The sequence below is a fragment of the Bemisia tabaci genome, chromosome 4 (assembly GCF_918797505.1).
Source record: "Bemisia tabaci chromosome 4, PGI_BMITA_v3".
Taxonomy (NCBI): Eukaryota; Metazoa; Arthropoda; class Insecta; order Hemiptera; family Aleyrodidae; genus Bemisia; species Bemisia tabaci.
In genome coordinates, this window is record NC_092796.1 from 20,391,619 (window position 1) to 20,416,340 (window position 24,722).

Genomic DNA, 24,722 nt, shown 5'->3' on the forward strand with positions numbered 1-24,722 from the left:
TCCGTTTGATTCCGCTTAATATACATTTTGATTTTGACTTCGTTGCAAAAATATGCGTGAGGTATACGGAAAAAACGGGGCCTTAAAAATTTCCCTTTCCTCCAAAGTTTACACCTGTTTCCACTTTTGCACCCAAATTTTTCCGACAATTAGGTACATTTGAAGTCAACTACTGGAACGCTGCTGCAAACCAAAGCCGTGAATAAACTTTCATGAAAAGCGGAATTAACTCATCAAAAAAAAAAAATCTAAGTCAAGATTGCACGTCAAAGATGTGCTCAGCATGCATATACCTTGTAATTGAGCAACAACTCCATATCGACTGTTTACTTTCGAGTTTCAGTTAACCACATTTTTCCACGTTTATATCTTGTGCCTGAATTGAGAGTCGAATTTATCGTTACGTTCATCATGATCCACCAGGAATTTATTCTATTATGGTGCTTGAGTTATTGAAATCAAAAACGTATCTCTCCATACAGTGCCGTAACCGGGGAATCTTTGAATGTTCATCAAAATATTAAAGTCCAATGCCACTACTACGGTTCTTGGTTACTCTGCGTAACTCCAATACCCCGGCGGCTGCATCTCTGTTTCAGTTATTGAGGCATAAGAGTTAAAAAATTAAAGTTATTTAAAAAATTCTTTAAAAACACAAAGATAAAAACACACTCACTTGCGTAAAAATTGTTTTAAAATAACGGGACGCGTTTCAATTAACAATTTAACAATTTTTACGCAAGTGAGTGTGTTTTTATCTTTGTGTTTTTAAAGAATTTTAACTTGTGTAGTCCCCTGACGGTATTAAAAGTGAATATTAAAGTTATGGTAACGAACCTTAACAAATAATTTTTCAATGGGCACTATGCATAACTTTGGAAACTTTAAGCATCCCTATTTCCTAGGAGCCGCGAGGAAACATGGCACTGAGGTCCAGGCTGCTGGCTCACGACTGTAAAACACGAGACTCAATTGCGCTGGCTCTTAATAACCTCCGAGGACTCGTCTCACCTTCTCCCCATAAAAAACTGGGGAAATAAATAAAAACAAATGACCACCTCGGACTCGGCCCCCGCCTCGCGCCCCCGAGCCCCAGCTTCTGGACCCCCGGACCCCTCCCCTCGCCTCCCGCTCGCTGCCGACGCGTTCCCAACAACACCGCCCAAAATGAAATCAGTACTCTTGCAGGCAGAGTTGTCAAGTTGCAAGTTTACTCTGTTATTCAAGACAGATTGTGATTTACAACGCACGGAAAAAAATTAAATGTTGATTTAGCATTTATATTGTTAAAAAGATGTCCGACAAGTTTCAAATGCTGATTATACAATACAAAACAGCTAACATAACATTTTAATTTGTACGCTTTGCAGAGGGCGTAGTTACGTTAGCATTTATTAAAATGTAAAATCAGCATTTGAAACTTGTCGGACATCTTTTTAACAGTATAAATGCTAAATCAACATCCAATTTCTTTCCGTGCGCGGCACGGATCAAAATTAGATCAAGGAGGCGATTAATCCATCCTCGGTTAGCAATATAATCTTTGAGTGCAAAGATAAAAGAATCGAGGTCGAATGATTCTCTGATCGCAATGTATCAGCCTTGATTCAAATTGATTAAGGAATATATTCATGGTTTAACTATATGGAAAGACCGCTATTTCGGAGTGATTTCAAATATGAAAAATGAAAAAAAAATATTGACAATCAAATATCATACAAAAAATAATCACAGTAAAATTACAGTCGCTTTAGATATGGGTGAATTACGAGCGGCGAAATGACAGGCACTTCGTGAAAATAATGAATGCTGAGGAGTTAATAAAGGGAAATTTTCGAAAAACTTATACGATGAAAAAAACACTGTTCACGGCGAAAAATGAACGTAAAAAATGGATATTACTGCGAAACTGAGAAAAATCTATTCCGTAAAACTATACAAGCCAGCATTCAATGACTACTTTTAATTTCTTCTCTTCCTTGGTTTTATTTCAATATATTGTCTCATTTATTTATTTCCTCGAATCACTCTTTGGGTAAATACAAGCTTTTGTCCAGTCTTTTTGAACCTGGAAAATTAAATTCGACTAAATACAAAAACCAGACACGCTTGGAGTTAATGAAAGGCTAAGTTTGCTATTGTTAGGAAAATAAGAATATAGGGGTGCATAAAATTTTAGAAGCAAGAGTTGTGCATCCAGTGTAGCCTTATCCAAAGTTCCAAAGTATTCCTGTCCCAGGTCCGTTGAATGGAGTAAATAACGAATCCAAAAAAGTTAATCCTGCGGTCTGAAATTGACGAAAAACAGCTCCAAATTATGACTAAGAAAAGTTTCAGTAACTAAACTCGTGAAAGCTTAAGTGGACCCTCCTGAGTGACGGAGCGAAGAAATTGTTCCAGTTTCGGGGGTAGTAGGCAAACGGGCAAACCTGCGCCGTGAGAACTGGAAGCGCTCGACAAGGGCTAATAAATAAGGCCGAAAGATAGATTGGGTTCTCGTAAACCCGTTGATGAGTTGGAGCTGATCGGATCTGGCCTCTGATTTCTAGGGCTAATCTTGTTGATCCTCGGCGTAATGAAGTCTGCGTCCGTGATCTCAGCGCCGCTCATCGCGTTGCCGCCGTACCGAGGATATTACACTTTATTTTATCCACACTCACTCGAGCACAGAATAAATCGTTATCGTTCCTTGAAACACAAGCTCAAGTCAAGAAACACGCTCGTGCTAAATGGAAAAGTGAACAAAATTTGAATCAGTGTGTTCGAAAACACACAGACTCGGTAACTCGAAAATGCTCAACTTTCATTGAAGACTGTCAATTTTTGTAAGGTCATGGAAGTTAGCGCATTTGTTCCAATTTGGACCTTTAAAATGTCCGTAAGTGTTTGTCCAAAAGACTTATTTTTTCATCTACTGTATAGTTTTGTGTGTGTCTTGATTACTTTTATTTTTCCGAGTTGGTGTGTTTTTGATTCCCGCTGATTAATTTGGGATCAAGGTTTAAATTTAGTTTTTTCTGATGATTATTTTTATTTTATTTGATTTGGTTTTGGATTTTTATCTTCTTATTTTTATTTTAGTGATAAGCGGCATGTATGATGTCTACATATGAAAATCCACAATCAGTGCAGAGTGTGTGTCCTCCAAATTCTATTTTCAGATAAAACTATTTTTTTTCCACAGATATTTATCCGAAATGAGTTCTAATCAGCAGATTGATCAGTTCCAGAAACTCCTAAGACAGTATCGTCCAGGAAAAATCTCTGAGGATGAAGGCTTTTGCTGTTGAAATGGTCATCAGCAGATGAACGAAACACAACATCTTGGTAATTGAAAGGTAACGACAAATCACATACTAAACATGTGTCCTCAAGAAATAACCCAAAATTCTCGACTCCGATTCATAATTCTCACTAGTTTCAGGATCTTAAAAACAAGACAGCTCAAGACACTTCGTTGGGGGAAGGGGGCGGAAGGGGAACCGGGTGGCCTCCCTTTCCCTCGAAAATTTACGAGATTTTAAAAAATTTAACGTGCAGTTTGCGTCAATTTTGTCATGAGAAATTACCAAATACAAGCGTCCATCCTTCTTTCCTCCGCTTCTTTTTTTTCTTTTTCCCTTTGTCTTCTTCCAATTTTTCGGAAGAACAGGGGGAGCGGGCCGTGCGCCTTCTCCCCTACCCTTAGACCCGCCGATGATTTTAAACAAATTCCTCCCTTCTTCTTGATTTCCAAATCTTAAAAGCACAAAATTGCAAAACTTGTCAAATGGTCCACCACGACACAACTATGAAAATTCAATTCAGGCAAATTAACGGACTCCTTCGATCTTGGTATTTAGTCTTTGCTGACCTATCATATTTCGTACCATTAATCATTACATCACGCAGGTGAGAAGTCCCCTCCCCCTTCTTTCGAAATAAAACAGACGTGAGGAGAGACTGCCGAAATGGGTTTGACAATGTAATGAGAATGATCATCGATCTTGACTCGGGATCCCGATAGGATCTGATCGAATAATTCTCCGCGGCTTGCAGAACGGAATTCCGCGATCTCGGCCCGGAAAATTTGTCACTTCGTTTAGGTAGAGCATGACTCCATAATGACGTGAACTACGAAACTCATGGCGTTATAGGCGGGACGGGGCTCATCACGAGGAGATGCTTTTGCCTTTTCGTCGGAGAGGCGAGGGCTCGAGGCCCGAGTGACGGGGCTGCCAACACCGCGGTCGCATGATTAATCGAAGGCGAAACGACCTGCGAAAGGCGGATAAGGCGGAAGATGGCAGGAAAATCAGCGGATATTTTCCGACCCATTAGTCTGAGAGGCGGGCTCGCTGGATCTTGCGCGCACATCAGCCGTCATCTGATACTCCGTACCAACGATCCTTAACCGGCGTTGTCGTCTTCGAAACAGATATAATAAATAAATAAAACAAATGAAATTTCGGATGAATGAAGGAGGGATACGGTGCATTTCACTTATTTAATCAATCCGTACGCATATTCACGGGAAAATTGACTCGAGGGCATTCCGGAATGGCATAACCTAGATTTAAGGCAGGTGCCAGCCCTTTTTTCCATGGACTAGGCACTCTGTAATGCGTATATCTATATTTATGCATGAGCCCTGGGAAGCATATAGAGTTTTACGGATGACAGGGCTCATGTGGAAGTCAAGATACGCCCTAACGTTGGAGGAACGAAAATTCGACCTATACTAGAAAGAAAAGTCCCTTGGATCCAGAATGTAGTCGCTTACTTTGACAAGAAAAAATACTCTCGATTTAATCGTATTATTGCTTGAATAGTGCGTCGCTCTTAATTTAAGCAGATCTCCTTTTGATTCAAGCAAAGATCCGATTGAATCCACGGGGGTTATAGAACCGCCCCATAGACGTCCCAGACTTAGCGTCCTTTTTTCTTCCTTTTTTGCAGCATTGGTTACCTATTTTCCTGAACTCTCTAATTGGTGGTTTCGTAAAATTCAAGTATATGTTTAAGAAAAGAAAAAGGTAAGGGAAGAATATGAAATACAGCTAGACATTTTACATATACTATTTTTAAAACCGCATCAAAGGCTAAAAATCTTTAAAAATGACTGCTCGATAGAGTAGAATGGTGAATTGTAAGCGTGAATTTTATGGAAACGCTTAAGATAACAACTGTGCTTGGCACTGGCGTTGGTCATTTCAGCGTTGCTTTCCCATAGCGCGCTCGGCGAATGGTCAGAGCTTGCAACGAGGCGCGGCAAGAGGGAATGCGACGAACACGATACTTTTGTTTTTTGTCGGAGATGAATTACCCCGGGTTCCTTCTCACTTTTCAGTGACAAGAGCGATCGCGCGCGCGGTGACGCACTCATGCGGCGAATCGGGCAGTGCCTAATGAGCATGGGAAAAATTCCGCGCGCGCTTTTCCGTCGCCGGGACGGGTTCCTTCTGCGACCACTTGCTCGGCGAATCTCTGCTGGTCTTTATAGCTCTGCCCTAATGGCGAGGACAGCAGTAAGTCTCAAATGTTCGAAATCGAGTTCCCTTCAAAATTTATCTACTCTCTTTTAGATGAAATCACTGAAATATATAAAACAGCAAAATTCGTCTTACGCATACGAGCAAGCCGTAAGTGTAAAAAGATGACGTAATTTGAAGCAAAACAGTCGTAAGTGACATTATTCTTCCAGAGAGCCAATGAAAATAGTGCTTTCAAGAAGAGTGCCGCCCGCTTCTGCCGATTTCTAACCTGAAAATGTGTTTGCTATGCGTCCAAAACGCAAACTATGAAAGCATACTTACTGAGCATTGCAAAATTCGTCTTACACATGCGAGAAAGTCGTAAGTGCGGAAACAATGACGTAGTTTCAGGGAAAACAGCCGTAAGTGACATTATTCCTCCAGAGAGCCGATGAAAACAGTGCTTTCAGATAGAGTGCTGCCCACTTCTGCCAATTACTAATCTGAAAATGTGTTTGTTGTGTGTCCAAAACGCAACCGAGAAAGCATACTTATCGAACATTTCAAAAGAAATGATGCATTTTTTTATGATGTCCAATGACGTCGAATTATAAATGATATTTTGCATTGGATGGAGAGTCTCCGCTTACACACTCTGTGGTCAGTCATGCATATAGTGAAAACATTGACTTACCTTGATCGCAAAGGATTCCTCCCCAGTTGGTATTGCAAATGCACTGCCATGACGAGCCGTTGCAGTATCCATGCTTACAGCCTGGGTAGGGGGTACACTGATCGCAGAACTCCCCCTGCCACCCGGGTCGACAGCTGAAACCAAATGAAATTAAATGAGAAAACCGAAATTCGTTACTAAAATCCCTATTCTGAAGGTTTATGACAGTTTACGCTAAGAACGGCTATCAGTGATGAGAATTTCAACCCGGGCACCCACGTGCATATTAGAGTGGAAACTTGATTATGGTAAGGATTAAAGCAACAATCATTCCCGTCTAAGGTTTCTGGGATGTTTCATATGAATGTGTGCACCAACCTCCGGCCCCCCCCCCCCCCCCCAGCATTCTGTTACATTAACAAAACCTAGTTTGGCAAACTACATTTGCGGTTTGCGCGATATTCATTCTTTGAACTACATTTTTCAATTAGGAACTACAATTTCTGCCTCAGTTTGGAAAGAACGTATAGTCGTATACTATGAGTTTCCCAGTCCACATAAGTTCTTTTAGATGAGCCAGAAATTTTAGTTCCGAATTGCAAAATGTAGTCCAACTAGGCAAAAAAAATCTATTACTTAATCATACACTTTTCCAATCCGATCATCAATCATTCCACCACCAATCATATCATCATTCCTGATGAGCTCGCGTGCTAAAAAGTTCGAATTTCAGTTTTTGGCGCTGACTTGAGAGCTTTTCGAAATGGTTAAAGAATGTTAGCTGGAGGGAATCGTTTTCAGTGCTCGGATGTTCATCGACGAAACAGCGAAGAGCAAAATTGAGAAACTGATGACAATATTTATATTTCAGTGGTTTCTGCTCATGGAACACGGACTTTATGTCCACTTTTTTTACGTCCACAGACTTTTCGTCCACAATTTTTACGCCCACAGCACGCACTTTTTTGTTTTTAACTTATTTGTACATCGACCTCCTTGAGTCAAATACGTCCAATTTTGAGCGTTTAGTTGCACTTACACCACGCTGCAGCACAGTAAAAGCCCAAAACATGAAAGAATAAATGCGAATGCTTTGGAAATCATTAAATTTGACACGGAATCACTATTATATTTACAAACAACACATTATATTTTCCAGTAGTACATATTTCTTTTTCATCAGTTTAAAAGGAAATAATCAATGCAGAGAGTGCAAACATTTCAAAATCATTAGTTGAAAAACGCTGACTCCGCGAGTTTAAATATTAGAGCCTAACGCAGAGCGGAGCGGCGTGTCAGCAGCGCAGAACGCGCACTAGCGCCTACAAACCTAACGGGATACTTCATGCATTGCGCAACGCGTGAGGTATCCCGTTAGGTTTGTAGGAGCCTATGTGCGTGTCACGCTGGTTTTGCCTGCCACGCCGCAACGCTTTAAGCAACTATTTCACGTCAGAGGCGTTGCACAGTATCCTACAAGATTGAAGGCGCACGAAATGACTAATTAAAGAGGACTTTCAATTTTGACTGCATCTGTTACTGAAAAATGTTTAATTTGGCATTGGAGCGTTTCTTAGGCTCCCGCTTTGGTTTTCATCTTATCATATCCGTACAGTGTACACATGAACATATGTTTATATCTGCTCTTAGAGACTGACTGCTCATGACTTGATTCATGAATGAAATGTTTTTAAGAATGAAGATAGTAGTAGTATGCATTTATTTTTGAGGTGGTTCCTGTCATTTAAATGAGAAGAAAAAATGTAGACATAACATGTCCACAATTTGGACAATTTTGGTTATATTCATGGTTGGACATTAAATCATGTGGACTTAATAAAGACTGGCCTTAACGTTTAGTGGACATTAATAGCGGTGGACATTTATTTAATGGACGAAAGACAAGTGGACATAAAGTCCTGGAAGCCTGCTCATACTGTTTTGATTACCAGCAATACTTTTTATACCTGTACGTGGTGGTTCCGATGAGAGCCAAACTTTGATTAAGCTTGCGCCTCCGGAAAAATGCCTTTCCTTAGAAAACAAAACAAAAATAATAACTTCTCTTAAGTTTCACAATACAGCAGATCGTGCTGTTTTGGGTAAGTAGGCCATTCGCAAAAACGAGGGAATGATATTCCCGATTTTTCTCCAGAACTACTAAATTTTACGAAAAGTCATCGACACCTTCTGATTTTTGTTTATTTAAAGAAATGAGTGAATCATACTGATTTTTGATGTGAATCACAAATCTATACTGAAAGACGAGACACTCATGCAATATTACGTTTTCATTACTTTATAATTTAGTTCCGTATCATTTCCTATCCATGGCAAATCTAAGGAGACAATTTAATCGAATTTTTTGGATTTCCATTCACAATCACGTCTTAGCAACAATTATGATAAAAAGATCGACGCGGCATCGTTGGGCAATGGCGAAGATGCGACGCGAGGAGAGGTAGGAGAGGGGGGCACTATGAGGGAGGGGAGGGGAGGGAACTAAGGAGAGCGATTATGCGGAATGATAATTGCTCAGCATTCTATTCGAATTCAATTCATCAAACGGACAGCCTGGATAGTTAGCTCCATGCACCATCCTTCTGCCCCCTCCCCCCGAGTTCCTCGAGAGGAGGCCCCCCTCAAGGTTCACGTATTTACTTATTTGTAATTTGCAACGTCGCGCCCCAGGATTCTGGTGCCCCCTCCCTCGTCCTTTGTTTTTATGGTTTCCGTCCGAGGTTTCTTTTAGGCACGGCGCGAATTTTATGTGATTCATTCACAACTTTATTAAAACGGGGAAAGAGGGGGCATGAAAAAAAAAATAATAAATGTGACACGATGCTGAGCGGTAGTCTTGAATGCCCCCACTGCGCGACCAGTGTTGGACGAACGTAGCAGATTGAGAAGATTTTTCCCCCTGATTTTCGAGAGAAAGAGTAATTTGCTTGCATTGAATTTAAAACTCCACCACGCTTTATTTGGCGAGGCCGATAAGGGTAATTGATTCAGTTACAGTGGACCAATTGCACTGCTCGTATGTTCATGTTTTGATTCTCTCAATTGGCGAAAAAGAGAGAGTTTTACCGAATTGTAAAGTCATTACGTTTGATTATTACGTTAAGTACTTTCTTCTTTGTGTTCAGGGACTGTTATTCAGCTCTTTGGGGTTTAGCCAAGACGTTGGTTAAAAAAAACTATTGAGAAATTAAATCTGAAAGAAAACGAATTTCATTGCCCTGGCGCAGTTTGGCTTCTGAAGTCTCCATAGGTGCGAACTATTACGCTTTAAACTATGAAATTAATAAGACACAACAACAAATTAACACGCAGTCAGGTGTTGTTTTGACGACTTGTTAAAATCAATCATGGCGCCGGTGGAGTACGAAATTAGCTCGATCAGTTGCCGTGTTACAAAAACGTGTAAGCCACACTGGAAAAAAAAAAAAACACATTGGATCTAAAGTCCACACTCTTAAAAACATCGACAAGAAAAAATACTCTTGATTCAATCGGATTTTTGCTTAAATCAAGAACCAAGCCTCTTAATTTGCGAGCGGATATCCTTTTGATTTAAGCTTAAATCTGATTGAATCGAGAGTCCTTTTTCTTGTCAATGTTTTCAAGAGTCTGGACTCTAGATCCAATGTGTTTTTTTTTCCAGTGCACGTTCGCAGGGAAAAGAAACGCGAATAAGATAGTTATGATGAGTCGCGAAACATACGCAAGACGGCTTGGAGACTTGAACGCAGCGGCAGGAAAGAAGGAGACTTAAACGCAGCGGCAGGAAAGAAAACAATATCATGGCGTGACAACTAGGGATTCGTCCGGTTCAGTTGGCCATAAGAGCCATGGAAAAAAACTTTCCCTATACAACACTTCTAATGAGTCGGGAAACACACAGGAGATCTGGGAAACTTAAACGCAGCGTAAAAAGTAACCCTTTTCATGTCGTGACAACATAATAATCATGATGAAAAACTTTGGTGCTTCAACACCTTTAACCGTTTTCTTTTTTCACGAATTCATAAATTTATGTGTTAACCCTTCTTAGAAAACGACATGGACTCATCGGTGGCTTCCTTTGGTGGGGGTATCCCCCCCCCCTTGCGTTTCAAAAGGCTTCGGTAAACGAGCAATCGAATTGTTGAAAACTTTATTTATTTTTTCTTTATTTCGGAATCCTCCAATGTTTTGGTGAAAAGACGTTACTGGGACTCATAATTTAAACCTAATGTTAAATTGAATAGGACGCAATGAATATAGTTAGTGGTGTGAATTCTTGCAAGAGGATAAAATCTCCGACTGACATTGGACGGGAAAAGGGAAATTTAATTAGCGTTTGCACTATTTTCGTGATTGTTTGCGAACCTAAGCGCATGCCACTGAAAACTCAAAATTCGCAGAATTGACAAAGATGCAATCGCATGAAATCGATTAACGTTTGTAACGCCAAGAACGAAGCTACCGGTATGCGGGTTTTTTCCGATATCGTCTAAATCGCACCGGAGTTCGGGGAATGATGTCCGACGCGGCGGTGAACCATGAAAACGCCAAGGAAACGCGGAATTAATTTATGCTGAGTGATGCGGGCTCTGCGCTTTTTGATTTTGTTTATTGGCGATCGCGATTAATCGACGGTTGCACCGGGTGAGTCGATGGGGGGTCCCGTGCCCCCCTCTCCCTCCCTCGCCTTCCGCGTTCTTCGTCCTTTGACTTTTTTCGTTCTGTTTTGTCTCCGTGTCCATCTTTGGAGATCCACACACGTTCGCTTTCTTATGTCCAGTGTGCCTTATTACTCAAGGCACAGTGAGGTTGCCGGAACAGTCTCTGAAGTAGTGGACTGAGGAACATTTAAAATTTTTCTCAACTGTTTCAATTCCTAGGATATTACGGACTTGTGCCGGAGACTTTGCTTTTACTCTTAAATATTAGAGTCGCTCCCGATTTTACGGAGAGCTTCTGCGTTGGTTCTCGAAATTTCTCCTCAATCTTTCTAATTGTATCAGAATTTACACAAGATCAATTCACATTTATAATTCATGATTCATTTGTTATCAAACTGTTAGGGGAAAAAATGAAAATTTAATTCCCCTTTTCCCTTTATTTTTCTCTAGTCATGAGTACCAGCAATAATCGTCAGTTACCTGCGCAAGTCAAAGATGAGAAGCGGAGAGAGGGTGGGTCGGTCCGTTACTTTTTGCAGCGATCATATAAAAATCAATTACATAAATGTTTCGATTGGAGCGTTTGGTGGCTTCTTTATTTTTAGAAAAAAGCAAAGGGGCGGTGCTTATTCAAATGAGGTACATTAGAAGTGGTTTGAAATTTTTTCTCTTTTGTCGGCTGCAAGCATCTTTTCCATCTTATGAAATATGAATCGGCCGAACGAAGACTAATTTATAAATGCAAATGATCAAAAAAAAAAAGCGGTAGTATACAGATGATGTTCGAGGTTGCTTAGTTCCACCCTTTCATAATTTTCGGAAATTTCTTAAGATACTATTAAAAATTTTAAAAAGTTGTGATTGAATTAGAAGATGATTTGCCTTTATGAACGCACTCATTGATACATCGACTTGCAGAACGTACTTACGTTCAATATATTCCGAAATAATTAATTCAAACGAACAAAGAGAGAGGGAAAACCCCTTCTTCGTATTCCTCTTAATTCACTGTGCGAAGCAGTCGGTTACAAAAGGAGGGGCTGCTTATTCTAAAACCGGCGTAAAAACTAAACACATTTATCCTGTAATCAAGGCATTAAAATAGATGTGAAAGAGGATACTCACTAGCAGTCCCCGGGATTATCACATTTTCCATGGACGGGATGACATCCTGTTTTGCAGACAGCTGTAAAAACAAAAAGTAGGAAACTTTAAGTATCTAAAACGGAAAAGTAAAATGAATTTTTTATAAAAAGAGAGCCAGTAGAGAAAAAGAAGGAAAAGAAAGGCAAAAAGATCTTAAAATAAGTTAAATTCCTAGTCAGTTCCATACTATGACTGATCGAAAGTAATAATTGCAAGTATAGGACAAACTAATTACTAAAAAATATTGTCTGATGTTGTGTTGTGTGTGCAAATGTAATTATTATTGAATAATTAGACATATCATGATGAATATTGATGGTGGGCAGCTTGTTGCAAGAAACTAGAAAGAAAACAAGGGAACAGCGAAAACAAGGCTATAAATACGTAAGAAAATACGGAACGTTTCGGTGTCTCACAACACCATTTCAACCGCTAAAAAGTACACAAATAAAAGAGAAATTAAAATAAAAACATTTTGATTTTAATTTCTTTCTTATTTGTGTACTTTTCAGCGGTTGATAATGATATGTAATTGTAATTGTATGTATTTTAGACTTGTTTCCGCTGTTTCCTTGTTTTCTTTTTAGTATTTCCGTTTTGGGCTGCCTGTGTATGTATACCTACAGCTTTGTTGCAATATATTTATACTCACAAATATTATGTAAAGAAATCTCGATTTGAGTTCATCCCCTGTTTTCCTATAGATTATCACATAATAAGAATAAAAAAACACCTTCCTGCTGAAAACCCGAAGTACTCTCTCACATATTTAAGGTTCTCTTGGGAGAGGAAATAAAGCATCCTCCGAAATTGAAAAATTAAGTAAGCCACTTTTTCGTCTTTTGTTAGACTCATACAATCCGCTTCAAAACAGACCACCATACTTGTAGCTAAAGTAACCTCGGCATGAAAACGTAGAGATATGCTCAGGCTTTAACCCCAAAGTCCTAAAAGAAAACCCCCCTCCCCCTTTGTTTTCCTTATTCCTGATGGTTTAACCTGATTAACAGAGGTTCTGGACACCGTGCCTTCAATTTTTCGCCAACAAAAGGAATCCGTCATTAGTATGATAATGCGGATGACGGGGATTCACAAACTCACCGATTTCACAGTTGGCCCCTCTCCAACCGGTGATGCAGACTTTGTCACCGTTGCTGTCGCAGGTGTAGTGTCCGAATTTGTCGTCGCGGGGCCGGCAAAACTTGGTGCAGGTGGAGTTGAAGTAGTGACGGTCGCACTGCACCCGGACACGGTAGGCGATTTTCGCGATGGGCCCGTGGTAATTCAGAGTATGCCAGTCTGCACTCGGGTGTATGATGCCAGAGTACCTTACTTCCTCGATCAGATCGGGGCCTGCAAAACAAGAAAAGTTCATTTCATTTTTCAAACATTTAATTCAAAAAGTTCCCGAAAAATATTAATATTTTTGTTACCCAAGGAAGTAACGAGTGGTTGGATTTTCCGTAGAACTCTTCAAGTTCACTCCTAACTTCCTTGCGGCCTTGGAAGGCTTTGTGAGAGAACGACGTTTGTAAGTCAGAATAATTCAATTTCGAAATGATTTTCTTGTGAAAAAGCTGCAATACGTGGTCAGATGGGAACAATAATTCTCCAAAGCGAGGCCTGTATTTTCACGCTTATACAGTCGTATCTCGTTATAACGGTTGATCTCGGAATAATGTTTTTCTCGAAACAACGTTCATTTTAAAAAGTCCCTGCGCACCATTTTTCGTTAAAGTGTTGGTAGAAAAAAAAATTCTCTGGAAAAACGTTAGGTATACTTTTAATGCCCCTCCAAAAACGTCAAGACGAGATACGACCCTATAAAGAAGCAAATTCAGGCAGATGACCTGTTCAACTTCGGTCAATCTTTCGCTTATACTCCAACGAGCAAGGTGATTTGGTTCGACCGGACAATGACGTCACTGGATTTCAGTCAAGCCCGCAAAAATTGGATTCTCTTTTTCAATCAGACTCTCGGACTTTAAGAGCGGCGCCGCGTCGGACTTGTAGCGGAGCCTCGGGGAAACATGTATGTATTTGGTTCTTCTTTTAACCGGGGGCCGGACAAAACAGGCACGTTTCTTTTTCAATCGGCCCCCGCTCTGTTTCAATCTGTTTTTCGTCCGGTGCTTAAACTCTGTTTGCGTCGGATTACCCTCGACGGATTGAAGTGGTCACGTGAGCGAGAGACAGAGTTCTCAAACAAAAGGTTCGGACGATTTTCGGTCCGGTCGGAGCGGGGTCCACTACGATCCGGGATGCTGCAACGCGTTTTCATCGCCGGAGACTTGAGCGGGCGGATAGGAAGGAAGGAGGCAGGGTTGGAGGCAGAGGTAGATGACACCGTCACATCACAATCACATGACTGTACAAATACAATTGCATCTTCATGAGATGTTGCCAGGTGTGACCAGAGACAATATATTTTAAATACCCAACTCTGACGTCTTCCCTATGTGTTAAAGTTTATATACAACGTTCAAATTTGTTGTATGATGACTGTTGATCAAAGAGTTGAGTCGTTGATTTTGCAAAAACCCCACCTGGCGAGGTGCTTTCATTTATCAGTCATCACACAAATTTCGTACTTGACAAACTCATCAATCAACATTAAATGAAAAATGGCGCTGACCTCAAAATTTAACCTCTGCTTCGCTCAATTACATTACTTAGAGATATAATGAATGATATATGAAAACGAGCTAACGGCCAAATAAATCAATGTAATCATCTACACAGGATTTGGCTTCTTTTGGCATAATTACTTGGCTTTTGGCTCTTTTTATAACATTCGCCTTTCATAGCTTAGCCAGCCAAAGTTTGCATTAAAATGTCTTTACATTACTTAGATCGGTAATACGAGGCCTCTTCAGATGTATTGTGGTTGCAGATTTGATTGAGATCAAATTGTACATCGTGAATAATATTGGACCCAAACGAATGCGTACGTTTGACTGTACGTTAAGTATGATAATCATTGCTTTGATCTGTATCTGAGTTCATTTTTACGGTTTGAGAGAACGTTCTGGACAACGGTTACCACACTATGAAAGTTTCCGGGCCTGCGGGCAGTAATTGCGCTAGGTGGAAAATCGGTAAAATGAACCAGACGAATGATTTTGACATCGTTCGGCTCAACTCAAAAGTTTGATTGCAAGAACAAAAATTCGAGAAGAAGAAGAATTTCGAGATAGAGACCAGGAAAAGATGGGAATCGAAAAACTAGTGCTCAAAGCGACAACCAGGGCGGTCATCTCATCCTCCGGAGTCGAGACGCGACGCTCGGACGCAGTTGAAGATCAGGAATGAAATAATAATGACACGTGTAGCTATTTTTCTTTTGTGCCTCCGATGAAGAATGAAAGATGAAGGACTGTCTATGGAGCTGTAGGACTCCGGACTGTTCAACTACGGAGGCTTCTGTTTGGCTGTTGACAGTTGCTCTTCTGGAGCATCACCTCTTTCATTCTTCATTTCCCGGTGCGGCGTGGGGATGCAGACCTTGGTGTAATTTGTCCAACCATTGGTTATAGTTGTCGAATAAAATCAAGGAACTAAGTTCTTGTCTTAAAAAGAAAGGTTGGTGCTTTAAAATGCGCACCCGAATTTACCTCTGAAAAATGTATCTAAAAAATGTGCGACGAAACTTTCCTTGACATTTAACAATACTGCACCTATAACTTGACTTCCCGTTTAAAGCCGCTAGGAGGATTCTTGCTGTAACAACGAAAATCAATCGCGACGTTTAACTAAATTTTCACTTATGATTGCAAGAACGTAAATTTTGTTTTTGATTGACGAAAGAACACTTCTTCAGAGTTTCGACAAAAAAAATCATCGGAGAATGAATTTTATCTGGTGATTACTAATTAATACGTACTTGAAAAACCTATAAGAAGGCTAAATTATGGTATTGACCCGAGAACTAAGTATTCTACCATACTTAGGGGCATACTGCTGATGAAAAACAAAATAAAAAAAGTTTAGCGGTTTCTATATTCAGAGAATTCGTTCATGTCGTATAAGAATTAGAATTTAAAAAACAATAAGTAGTACGTCGTCAATGCGTACTAAAAAGCATGACCATCTGATTACTATTGAGTCATTACATAATAGGAGTCATTAAATCTTAAAAATAATACAGGATGATATGAGTGGCTGTTGAAGTTTCCCTCGGCATACGGAAAGTGGAGCAAGGAAGCAAAACTTAATAAATTAATTGCCACTTTTTGATCACTGCGTAAAATAAAATAGAATAAAAAAATAGCACGAAGTCTGAGAAACCATTTCTCATTTCAGTTAAAAGTTGAACAACGCTTGGGTAAGACGAGGTTTGAAATTTACTGCCTTTAACAGCAAGTCGCCGCATGGTGAGCTAAGCGCGGGAGCACAAAAAACAACAGCTTTCGCGTCGAAAAATAACGGACTCTCGATGCGTTGCATGATCAACAGCTGAGCATCATTGCTTGACTCCTGTTGGTGTGAAAAAAACTTACAGCCCTCGACGCAAGCCAGGGTCGTAAAGAGTTTTACAAGAACGAGAGCAGTGCTGCTAGATTGCGTGGGTAATAAGCTATACGTCTACTCAATAGGTAAATGATCTCTAAAAGGAAAAGGAGACTCCAGATGGGGTCACTTCAAAGAGGAGGACTCAATTTGAAGTTTTCTCACGATATTTGCTGTCAGGACCTTTGATTCTCAACATGACGTGGTTGTTAAAAGTGTAAAATAAACAAAGTTCTAGAGTAATAAAGGGGGAAAAAATTGAGATTATAATGCTTGATGGTAAATTTTTGAGTAATAACGAGTAGCCGAAGTGAGGAGGGTCTGAGGAGTATTAAGACTTGTTTCCAAATGATTTAAATTGTTCCCTAAAGAATGAAGAGCGGAAATTCAAAACCTTGTAAGCACCGTCTGGTGTTCTTACACGACATGCAAGGTCTTTACCATTATAAAATATCATGAAAAACCGCGTATCAAGGACTACTTGTGTGGACATTTTTTCCAAAATTTGTTTACATCTTCATGACAAGAATAGTTCTCCTAAGGTCACTGAATTTCGGTTACTTAAGAGAAACAGTTGTACGATCTCAGCTACACCCGATGGACCTCACCACGTTATGAATTTCCACTATTCAAATGTTCAGAAGGAAAGTGCTCAATTGTTTCTGGATCTCTTTTGAAAAAGATCTGGCTTCTCCACAGCGATAAGATTTCCATGAAATAACCTGAGTGGCAAAAGAAATTTTTTGAAGACATCATATACCTAATTTGAACAGAGCACATCAACATGAAAAGATAATTAATGGCTCAAATGTAAAATACAATGTGTTTGGCTGGACGTTTGATGCGATGATAGCACTTCTACTGTTTAGAAGCGGTAATTTTCGGATTAGCACTCGGAAAATACTGTAAAGCAAGGTATTTTGAAAAGAAACTGTGATTGTCAGAGGCAAAAGGCTGGTAAATGGTGGTGGTAATGGTGTTCCTCCATCCTCTTGCTATCAATCCGATTTTCTTCTTCTTCAGTTTCCTTAACCTTAAATGTGACAACCAAGCGAATCGTGTAGGCGTTGAGTTAACAAAAAATAAGCACGGAAACCACTGGAACTCAAGTTGCGAGTTGGCTCGTATCCGAGCCCAATGTTGCCGTCATGAGGAGGTGCTTACAATGCTCAAGCACAAATTTCCTAATTATTTTTAGGGAACAGTACGTCATCGAGGGAATATCTGTTGGAGCGGAAGTGCTTTAAAACGTAAGTATTTACGTAAAAAAGAGTCCCGGAGACGATTTTTTCTTGAAAGAATTCGTCATCAAGAGCTAGGAATTTCCGGAGGGCAGCGAGAAACTCACGCCCGAGATAACATCTCATGAAAGAGACGGCTCTCGACTGAAGTCTTGATCGGTTTACGAATTGTTATAATGAGCGCTATACATCTCGAGACGATTAGATCTCCGATTTGATTGGTAATTTTTATAGTTGAGCTCAAAGTTCGGCATGCTCGGTGAATGAATCACAATGGTTTGGTTAATTAGTAGATGGTTTTGATAATATTCAGAATCATTTAATCAGTGTTGGAGAAAGTCGTTCGAACTTAGGTTTGGACTTTTGAACTCTATTGCTTGACGACTTGAAGAGAAAAGGCTGAGGTGTTTTAAGATAGTGATTATATGATAAATTAATAGACCAAAAAATTCGCTTCCCATTTCAGCTGATTGTAGAATGTCAGATCTTATTATGAGCGTACTTGGGCGTGCCGCGACCATGAGGTATTGATTTTATCAAATTGGACTGAAACAATAGTGTGCCTTTTTTGATTCTCCTCGTGATAAAAAAAATCGATACCACAACCACAGGCTATGCGTACAAAGTGGTACTGAGGGGATTTGAAATCGCTTTCATTAGTACGTTTTCGTGACATGTATAAGTCTTAGTGTGACTATCAGACAGCAACACAAGCTTCGCAAACTCTACCCATGTGAGTGATCTGGGTCTCGGTGCACGGAGAAAAACTTCGTGCGTGGGACCCGAAGTTGAGGTCATATAGATCCCTCAAGTTTTCGGATCACGTATCCAAAAACTTGAGGTGAAGCTGTCGAAGTTCGGGTCAGACATCGAAGTACTTCGATATATACCGAAGGCTTCGGGTCACACATCTGAAGTACTCCGGCACATACTGAAGTGCCTCGATGTCTGACCCGAACTTCGGCAGCTGGACCTCAAGTTTTCGGATGCGTGATCCGAAAACTTTAGAGATCCATATGGCCTCAACTTTGGGTCCCATGCACGAAGTTTTCTTCTCCGTGTGCGGTTCACAGTTTTTAAGGCATCAGAGCTCTTCCCATGGGTGCGAGTTCCTACTTTGAGACGAAGCTAGTTTTCGAAGATTTAGGGAGGAAAACCCCAAAGCCCCATCGAAAATGACGAGCGGAACACGCCGTCAACGTGATAATTACCGATACACGTTTTGGGCGAAACGCATGCGCGGCCACGACGTAAATCGACGAATGAGCGAGCGCCGATCGTAATCAATCAGAGGAGCCGGACGCGGACAGGTGGACCGCGCATGCGCGATGAACGAGCCCGAAAACACGAGCCCGCGCGCGCAGCCATTGAGGATTAGGCCTGGGATCGGATTCGGGAGCGACGCCGCGGGCGCGCTGTCGTTCGCGTGATTGATGCCGAACGTCGCGCGTGACTCCCCGGATCACGGATCCCGCCTGCTTCGCAGCCTACTCATCGCGTTTTCACGTTATTCTTCTAATTTTAAGCTAAAAAAAAAATTTGGAGTTCATTGAGAACAGCTTAACATTACACGTATCGTCGTTTGCCAGACGAAAATGCATAGCTTTCAATGCTACAAAATTTGCTCTTCTACAAAATTTTAGGCATATCTACATTGCATTTTGAAAAAAGGAATCAAGAGCATTTCAATGTTGCTGGGATTGTGCAGCTTTCTTCACCTTGCAAATATACACTGAGTATCCAAACAAGTTTTATATGAACTAACTAACTAACTAACTAACTAACTAACTAACAAGTCGCCCTTATAGCGTTTCTATGCGCTCTGCGACACCCAACCGCCACTAATAGCGATCGTGCCAGAGCTCCTCAACAAGTTTTATAATACTTTCGATACAATATACATTCAATACAAAAATTACCCTGGTAAATTTAATTTCTTACATGATTTTGGGAATTTTATTGCAAAGAATGTAAGTTGTACAATAGAATGCTCTTGGTTCCCTTTTACAAAATGCCATCCATCTTATTGAAAAGTTTGCAGGTTTTTCCACCAACTGCTGCTAAGAACAAGCTTTTTTAGTAGAAAATGTGTAGTCATATACTTGTCATATACCGGGCTCTGACAAAATAACCGTATTGAGTCAAACCAGGATGCGGTTGGGCAATTGGTCGCGATGCTCGATCCGCGCTAGACCTTTTTCAATTTTAGAGTGTTTTGCTAATAATCGAGGGGGAACATATTGGAGGATCACGGCCCCCCACCCCTAGGAGGGACCAGGGACAGGGTCACCATACCAAAATGTCAACATTTTCAAAAAGGAATACCCAATCGGGCGTTATCTCTTGCCCATTCCGGTAGGAACACACACATAAAACGTAACAGAGAAGCTTGGCTGGCAGGAAGAAGGACGCCAAAATTACCAAAAATATACTCTGATGAATCACAAAATTATTGGTAACTACGCGTACTAATTGGACATATTTAGCTTCGAGGAGATTCGCCTTATTCTTCCAATTTTGTCGTTTCTGAACAAACTACATCACTTATTTGTCCGACTTTGAGTGAGCACTTCGACGGAAAAAGTAAAGCATTTCCTCTTTTTAAAACTATTTATTTTATCATTCGGTGTCAGATAAACAGCTGCTTCGGAAGTCAACCCTCTGCTCGCTGTCACGCTCGTCAATCACAAGAACGCGCTGCCTGCTGGCGCAGATATCAACAAAATACTCCTTTGATAAACACTGGATCCGGAATCAACCATCCGTTTGCACCAATGACGTCACAGCCTCTCTGATGATATTCTCTCCGTACTTTAAGCGATTTTTGAGCAAATGAAACTAGATAGAGCAGAAAGGCTCAAAGCATCCGACATTCATTTTCTTTTACTTCGCCTTTCATCACAAATACATCCTCGAATCTCGAATCCTGACGTCATAAACCGTCAGCAAGAGAGAGCAGTTTCCGAATGGAGATGTTGCGTGTGTGAGGAAATAGCGATTTGACTACTGATTCTTGTGTAAAAGTTCGCGAGAAATACGATGGTGCCACTGGTTTTCTCTGAAATTAACTCCCAAGCTCAAAAAAAGCTCTCAAGTTGAGGCCAAAATGGAGGGGATATCCCGCGCTATCCTGAGAGTCCACCTCTACATCAAGACAAACTCTCCATGTAAAGATAGAGAGTAAATACATTGGAAGGGTTGCCCTGTCTTCAGTTGTAGAGTACCCAAATAAAGTGGCAGCCCTGTCAATGTATTTGCTCCCTATCTTTGCATAGAGAGTTTGTCTTGATGTAGAGGTGGACTCTCAGGATAGCTTGGGATATCCCCTCCATTTTGGCCTCAACTTGAGAGCTTTTTTGAGCTTGGGAGTTAATTTCAGGGAAAACCTGTGGCACCATCGTATTTCTCGCGAACTTTTACATGAAAATCAGTAGGCAAATCGCAAATTCCTCACATATGCAACATCTCCATTCCTGTCTCTCTCGTCCCATTTTGTTCCTTCACGTGCCCTGAGTTCCAGTTTAAAATGTTCGCAACTGGTGAAAACGTAATCATTATGACAGTTTGCGCTCCCAAGGAAGCCTGCAATACGAAAACCAATCAGAAATGAATTCCACGCGTCTGAACTCTAGCGGGACAGCTTGGATTTGCCAAGAGGGGTCTTAACATCAATGTTTCCACCGGTGATACGCGCGGTGAGCTGATTCTGTTGGAAACCTCTTTGGATAAGAGGATGCTGGCTGTGAGCAGAGCCAGAGCCACTCTGATTATCAAATCAGCCCGTCAGCGGCTGGTTTCGCGTTTCATTTGCGACGGCGGTTGTTAATCTAATGCGCGGTGTACGCCGTTTCAATTAAGCGGGGCCCGGACCGGTCACCGTGCCGACCGTTTGATAGACATCTTCGCGATAAATGAAATTCAAATTAATCCGCGCTAGAGTTGCCCACAATTTGAATTCCCTTGTGTCCTTACGTATCTGAGCTGAATCGTTAATCCCGACTCGGTCCCTACCGCGCGCTTCGCTCCGCCCCTCGGCCCCACCGATGCCAGATTTGAGGGCCTCAGCCGACTGATTAATGAAATTACACTGGAAAAAAAAGCACATTGGATCTAGAGTCCAGACTCTTGAAAACATTGACAAGAAAAAGGACTCTTGATTCAATCAGATCTAAGCTTAAATCAAAAGGAAATCCGCTCAAATTAAGAGGCTTGGCTCTTGATTTTAAACTTAAATCTGATTGAATCAAGAGTATTTTTTCTTGTCGATGTTTTTGAGAGTCTAGACTCTAGATCCAATGTGGTTTTTTTTTCCAGTGTAATGGGACTTCTAGACTGCCGCGCTAAGGAAGAACGCCGTATGAACATTCGAGAGTTGCCAAATTATTTTTTGACAACATCCTTGCATATTTCAACCTGATGTTTTATATAACCTGTTATACCTGGTGGTGTGTTAACCTGTTGATTACATTGCGTACAGAATTGTCTAAAAATTTTGGGAAAATCATACAATTTTCCCAGTACGGAGGAGTTCTATCGGAGGAAACTTGGCAACGTCTGAAGGCACATACGGCGTTCTTCCTTCGCAGGGCAGTAGAGTTCCTCGACTACGTCAGCGGTGACGCAAGCCTGATACTCGGATGTGACAGCGGAAGCCGAGTAGCGTCGGGACGCTAGCTGCTGCTGGTGCGGATCGAATGACCGACGCTCCTATACCGCGAGCGCCGCTATACAAAATGAAGTTGTAGCGCCGAGCGCGTGTGCGTTAATTCTGTTATAGCGGGGACGCGCCGACGCCGAGGCGGGATTGTCGAAATGTCGGCGGCGCGCACGGGGATCCGCGCGGCCAGCGTCCACCAGCGGCATCTACAGGGCAACGAGTTAAAGAGCCCGTCGACGCGGTCGCAGTCGCTCTGATCCAGATTAATTAAGATTCTGGTCAGTGTCTCTTCCATTCTCGAATAATTGATTCGGGCTCGAAGTCGATGAGCAGCGCTCGACCGTTGCCATGTGGATCCGAGTACTTTCAATTTAGAGTGACTCAATGGTGGAAGAGAGCACTGGAAAAAAAACACATTGGATCTAGAATCCATACTCTTAAAAACATCGACAAGGAAAAATACTCTTGATTCAATCGGATTTTTGCTTGAATCAAGAACCAAGCCTCTTAATTTGAGCGGATTTCCCTTTGATTTAAGCAAAAATCTGATTGATCAAGAGTATTTTCTTTTGTCAACGTTTTCACGAGTCTGGGCTCAAGATCCGATGTGTTTTTTTTACCAGTGAAGCTAATAGTACCTTTTTGCGAAAAGTTTTAAAAAATTAAAAAAGAAAGAACACATGCACTTTGCTAGAATACTGGTTTTACTTTGAATTTTATTAGTGTTTGCTGAAACGGCGATGAGATACTCGAATTAATATTTCCTTCCATTAGAAAGCAACAGAGTGCTAATAAAACTAAAAACAATGAAATTCAGGCTCCAAAGACTCATAATCGCAGCAGTGCACAGTAGAAAATAAATAAACGACGCAAGAGTATGTACGAACGTCCTATGCAGCGCACATTTCTTTCCATTTCCGTATTTCTGAATCTTATTTTGAGATGCACAGGATCTGGGTCAGATCTTCAGAGTAATTTAAATTTCTCAGCATGAGAATACATGTGCAAGACATTGCCACCGACTGCAAGACAAACATCAGCGGAATTTTGGCAAATCCATTACTTAGGATTTTAATTCTGTGTAGAATTCAACTTGCGATGAGTCCGAAAAGGGGAAAAGATTGCAATTTAGGGATTGATTGTGCCCATCGACGTCAATGGACTTGCGCGAAAATCAGCTAACGTGTTGAACTCGGTCAGTTTTTCCTTGTCCCCGGCAATGGATTAAATTTTAAGACATTTTCTAAAAGTAGCATTTTACGATATTAAAACCCTTTTGAAAATATTTGCGATCAAAGGAGAGGCGTCACATGGCCGCAAAGTTAACTCGCAGTCATCCTCTATTCTTCCTCTGGGAATAATTAGATCTTTAAATCTTTCAGTTCGAAAGCGGCCCACGTCAGAAAAACGATTTTTTTCGGGAGACAATAAGAAAAACTTAACAGCCAGAGAAAGAGTGTTCCTATACATAAAAATTAACATCGAAAAAACCGGACTTGGGTCGTTTTCGAACTGAGAGACTCAATTACTACCCCCACATGCAAAAAAACGTTGCTGCTAGAGGATTACGCGGAGGGACAATGAAGAAAGACAAAGACGTTAAGAAGCCCATGACGAACTGACATCGATGCACCTCACGACTCCGCTATATATTTCAATTGTCCTGAAGATACGATCTCTATCTAGGTTTTCGCCCTTGTCCGCCGCGATGTCCGGCTCTAAAAATAGTCGGGATCATCGCGGCGCGGCGCACAGTGGACCGAGTCAATTAGAAAGGTCGGACATGAAATTTGTTACCAGAACTCCACATTTTGATATTTAATTCGCCAATATTTTAAATTTCAAGGGGTGGTTCTAGAAGAAAATTTCACGAGGAAACCAATGGAGTCAATTTTAGAAATCGAAGTTTCGTATGAGCGTAGTCATGAGCTTTTAAAGTTTCCAAATGTTGTCCAACTACTAGTATTGACTCGATCCACCGTGCACTGGAAAATAAAACACATTGGATCTAGAGTACAAACTCTTGAAAACATTGACAAGAAAAAATACTCTTGATTCAATCGGATTTTTGCTTGATTGAACCAAGCCTCTTAATTTGAGCGGATTTCCTTTTGATTTAAGCAAAAATCCGATTGAACCGAGAGTATTTTTTCTTGTCGATGTTTTTAAGAGTCTGGACCTTAGATCCAATGTGTTTTTTTTTCCAGTGTGCGGTGGCTCCCGGAGGAGAGGACCGCGCATGCGCGACACGCCGATCACCTGCGCCTGCGCCGCTCTCTCGCGAGTATGTCATCTCATCTCGTACGAATTTCGAATCGTAATGTTAGCCGCCTACGACAGGACGCTCCCGGGTCTCGGCCCTGGCCACTCCCTGCC

The 24,722-nt window shown here is 41.0% G+C and overlaps 1 protein-coding gene across 1 annotated transcript in view; it reads right to left on the reverse strand.

The window, feature by feature from the left end:
* The window catches only part of Ser (protein serrate), a 243,687-nt gene that overhangs the window by 54,856 nt on the left and 164,109 nt on the right, over positions 1 to 24,722 (reverse strand). The window contains exons 4-6 of the mRNA XM_019049018.2: positions 13,041 to 13,292; positions 11,919 to 11,979; positions 6,148 to 6,281 (exon numbers count right to left, since the gene is read on the reverse strand). Coding sequence (XP_018904563.2) covers positions 6,148 to 6,281; positions 11,919 to 11,979; positions 13,041 to 13,292 — 447 coding nt within the window. The remainder of the gene's footprint in view (positions 1 to 6,147; positions 6,282 to 11,918; positions 11,980 to 13,040; positions 13,293 to 24,722) is intronic.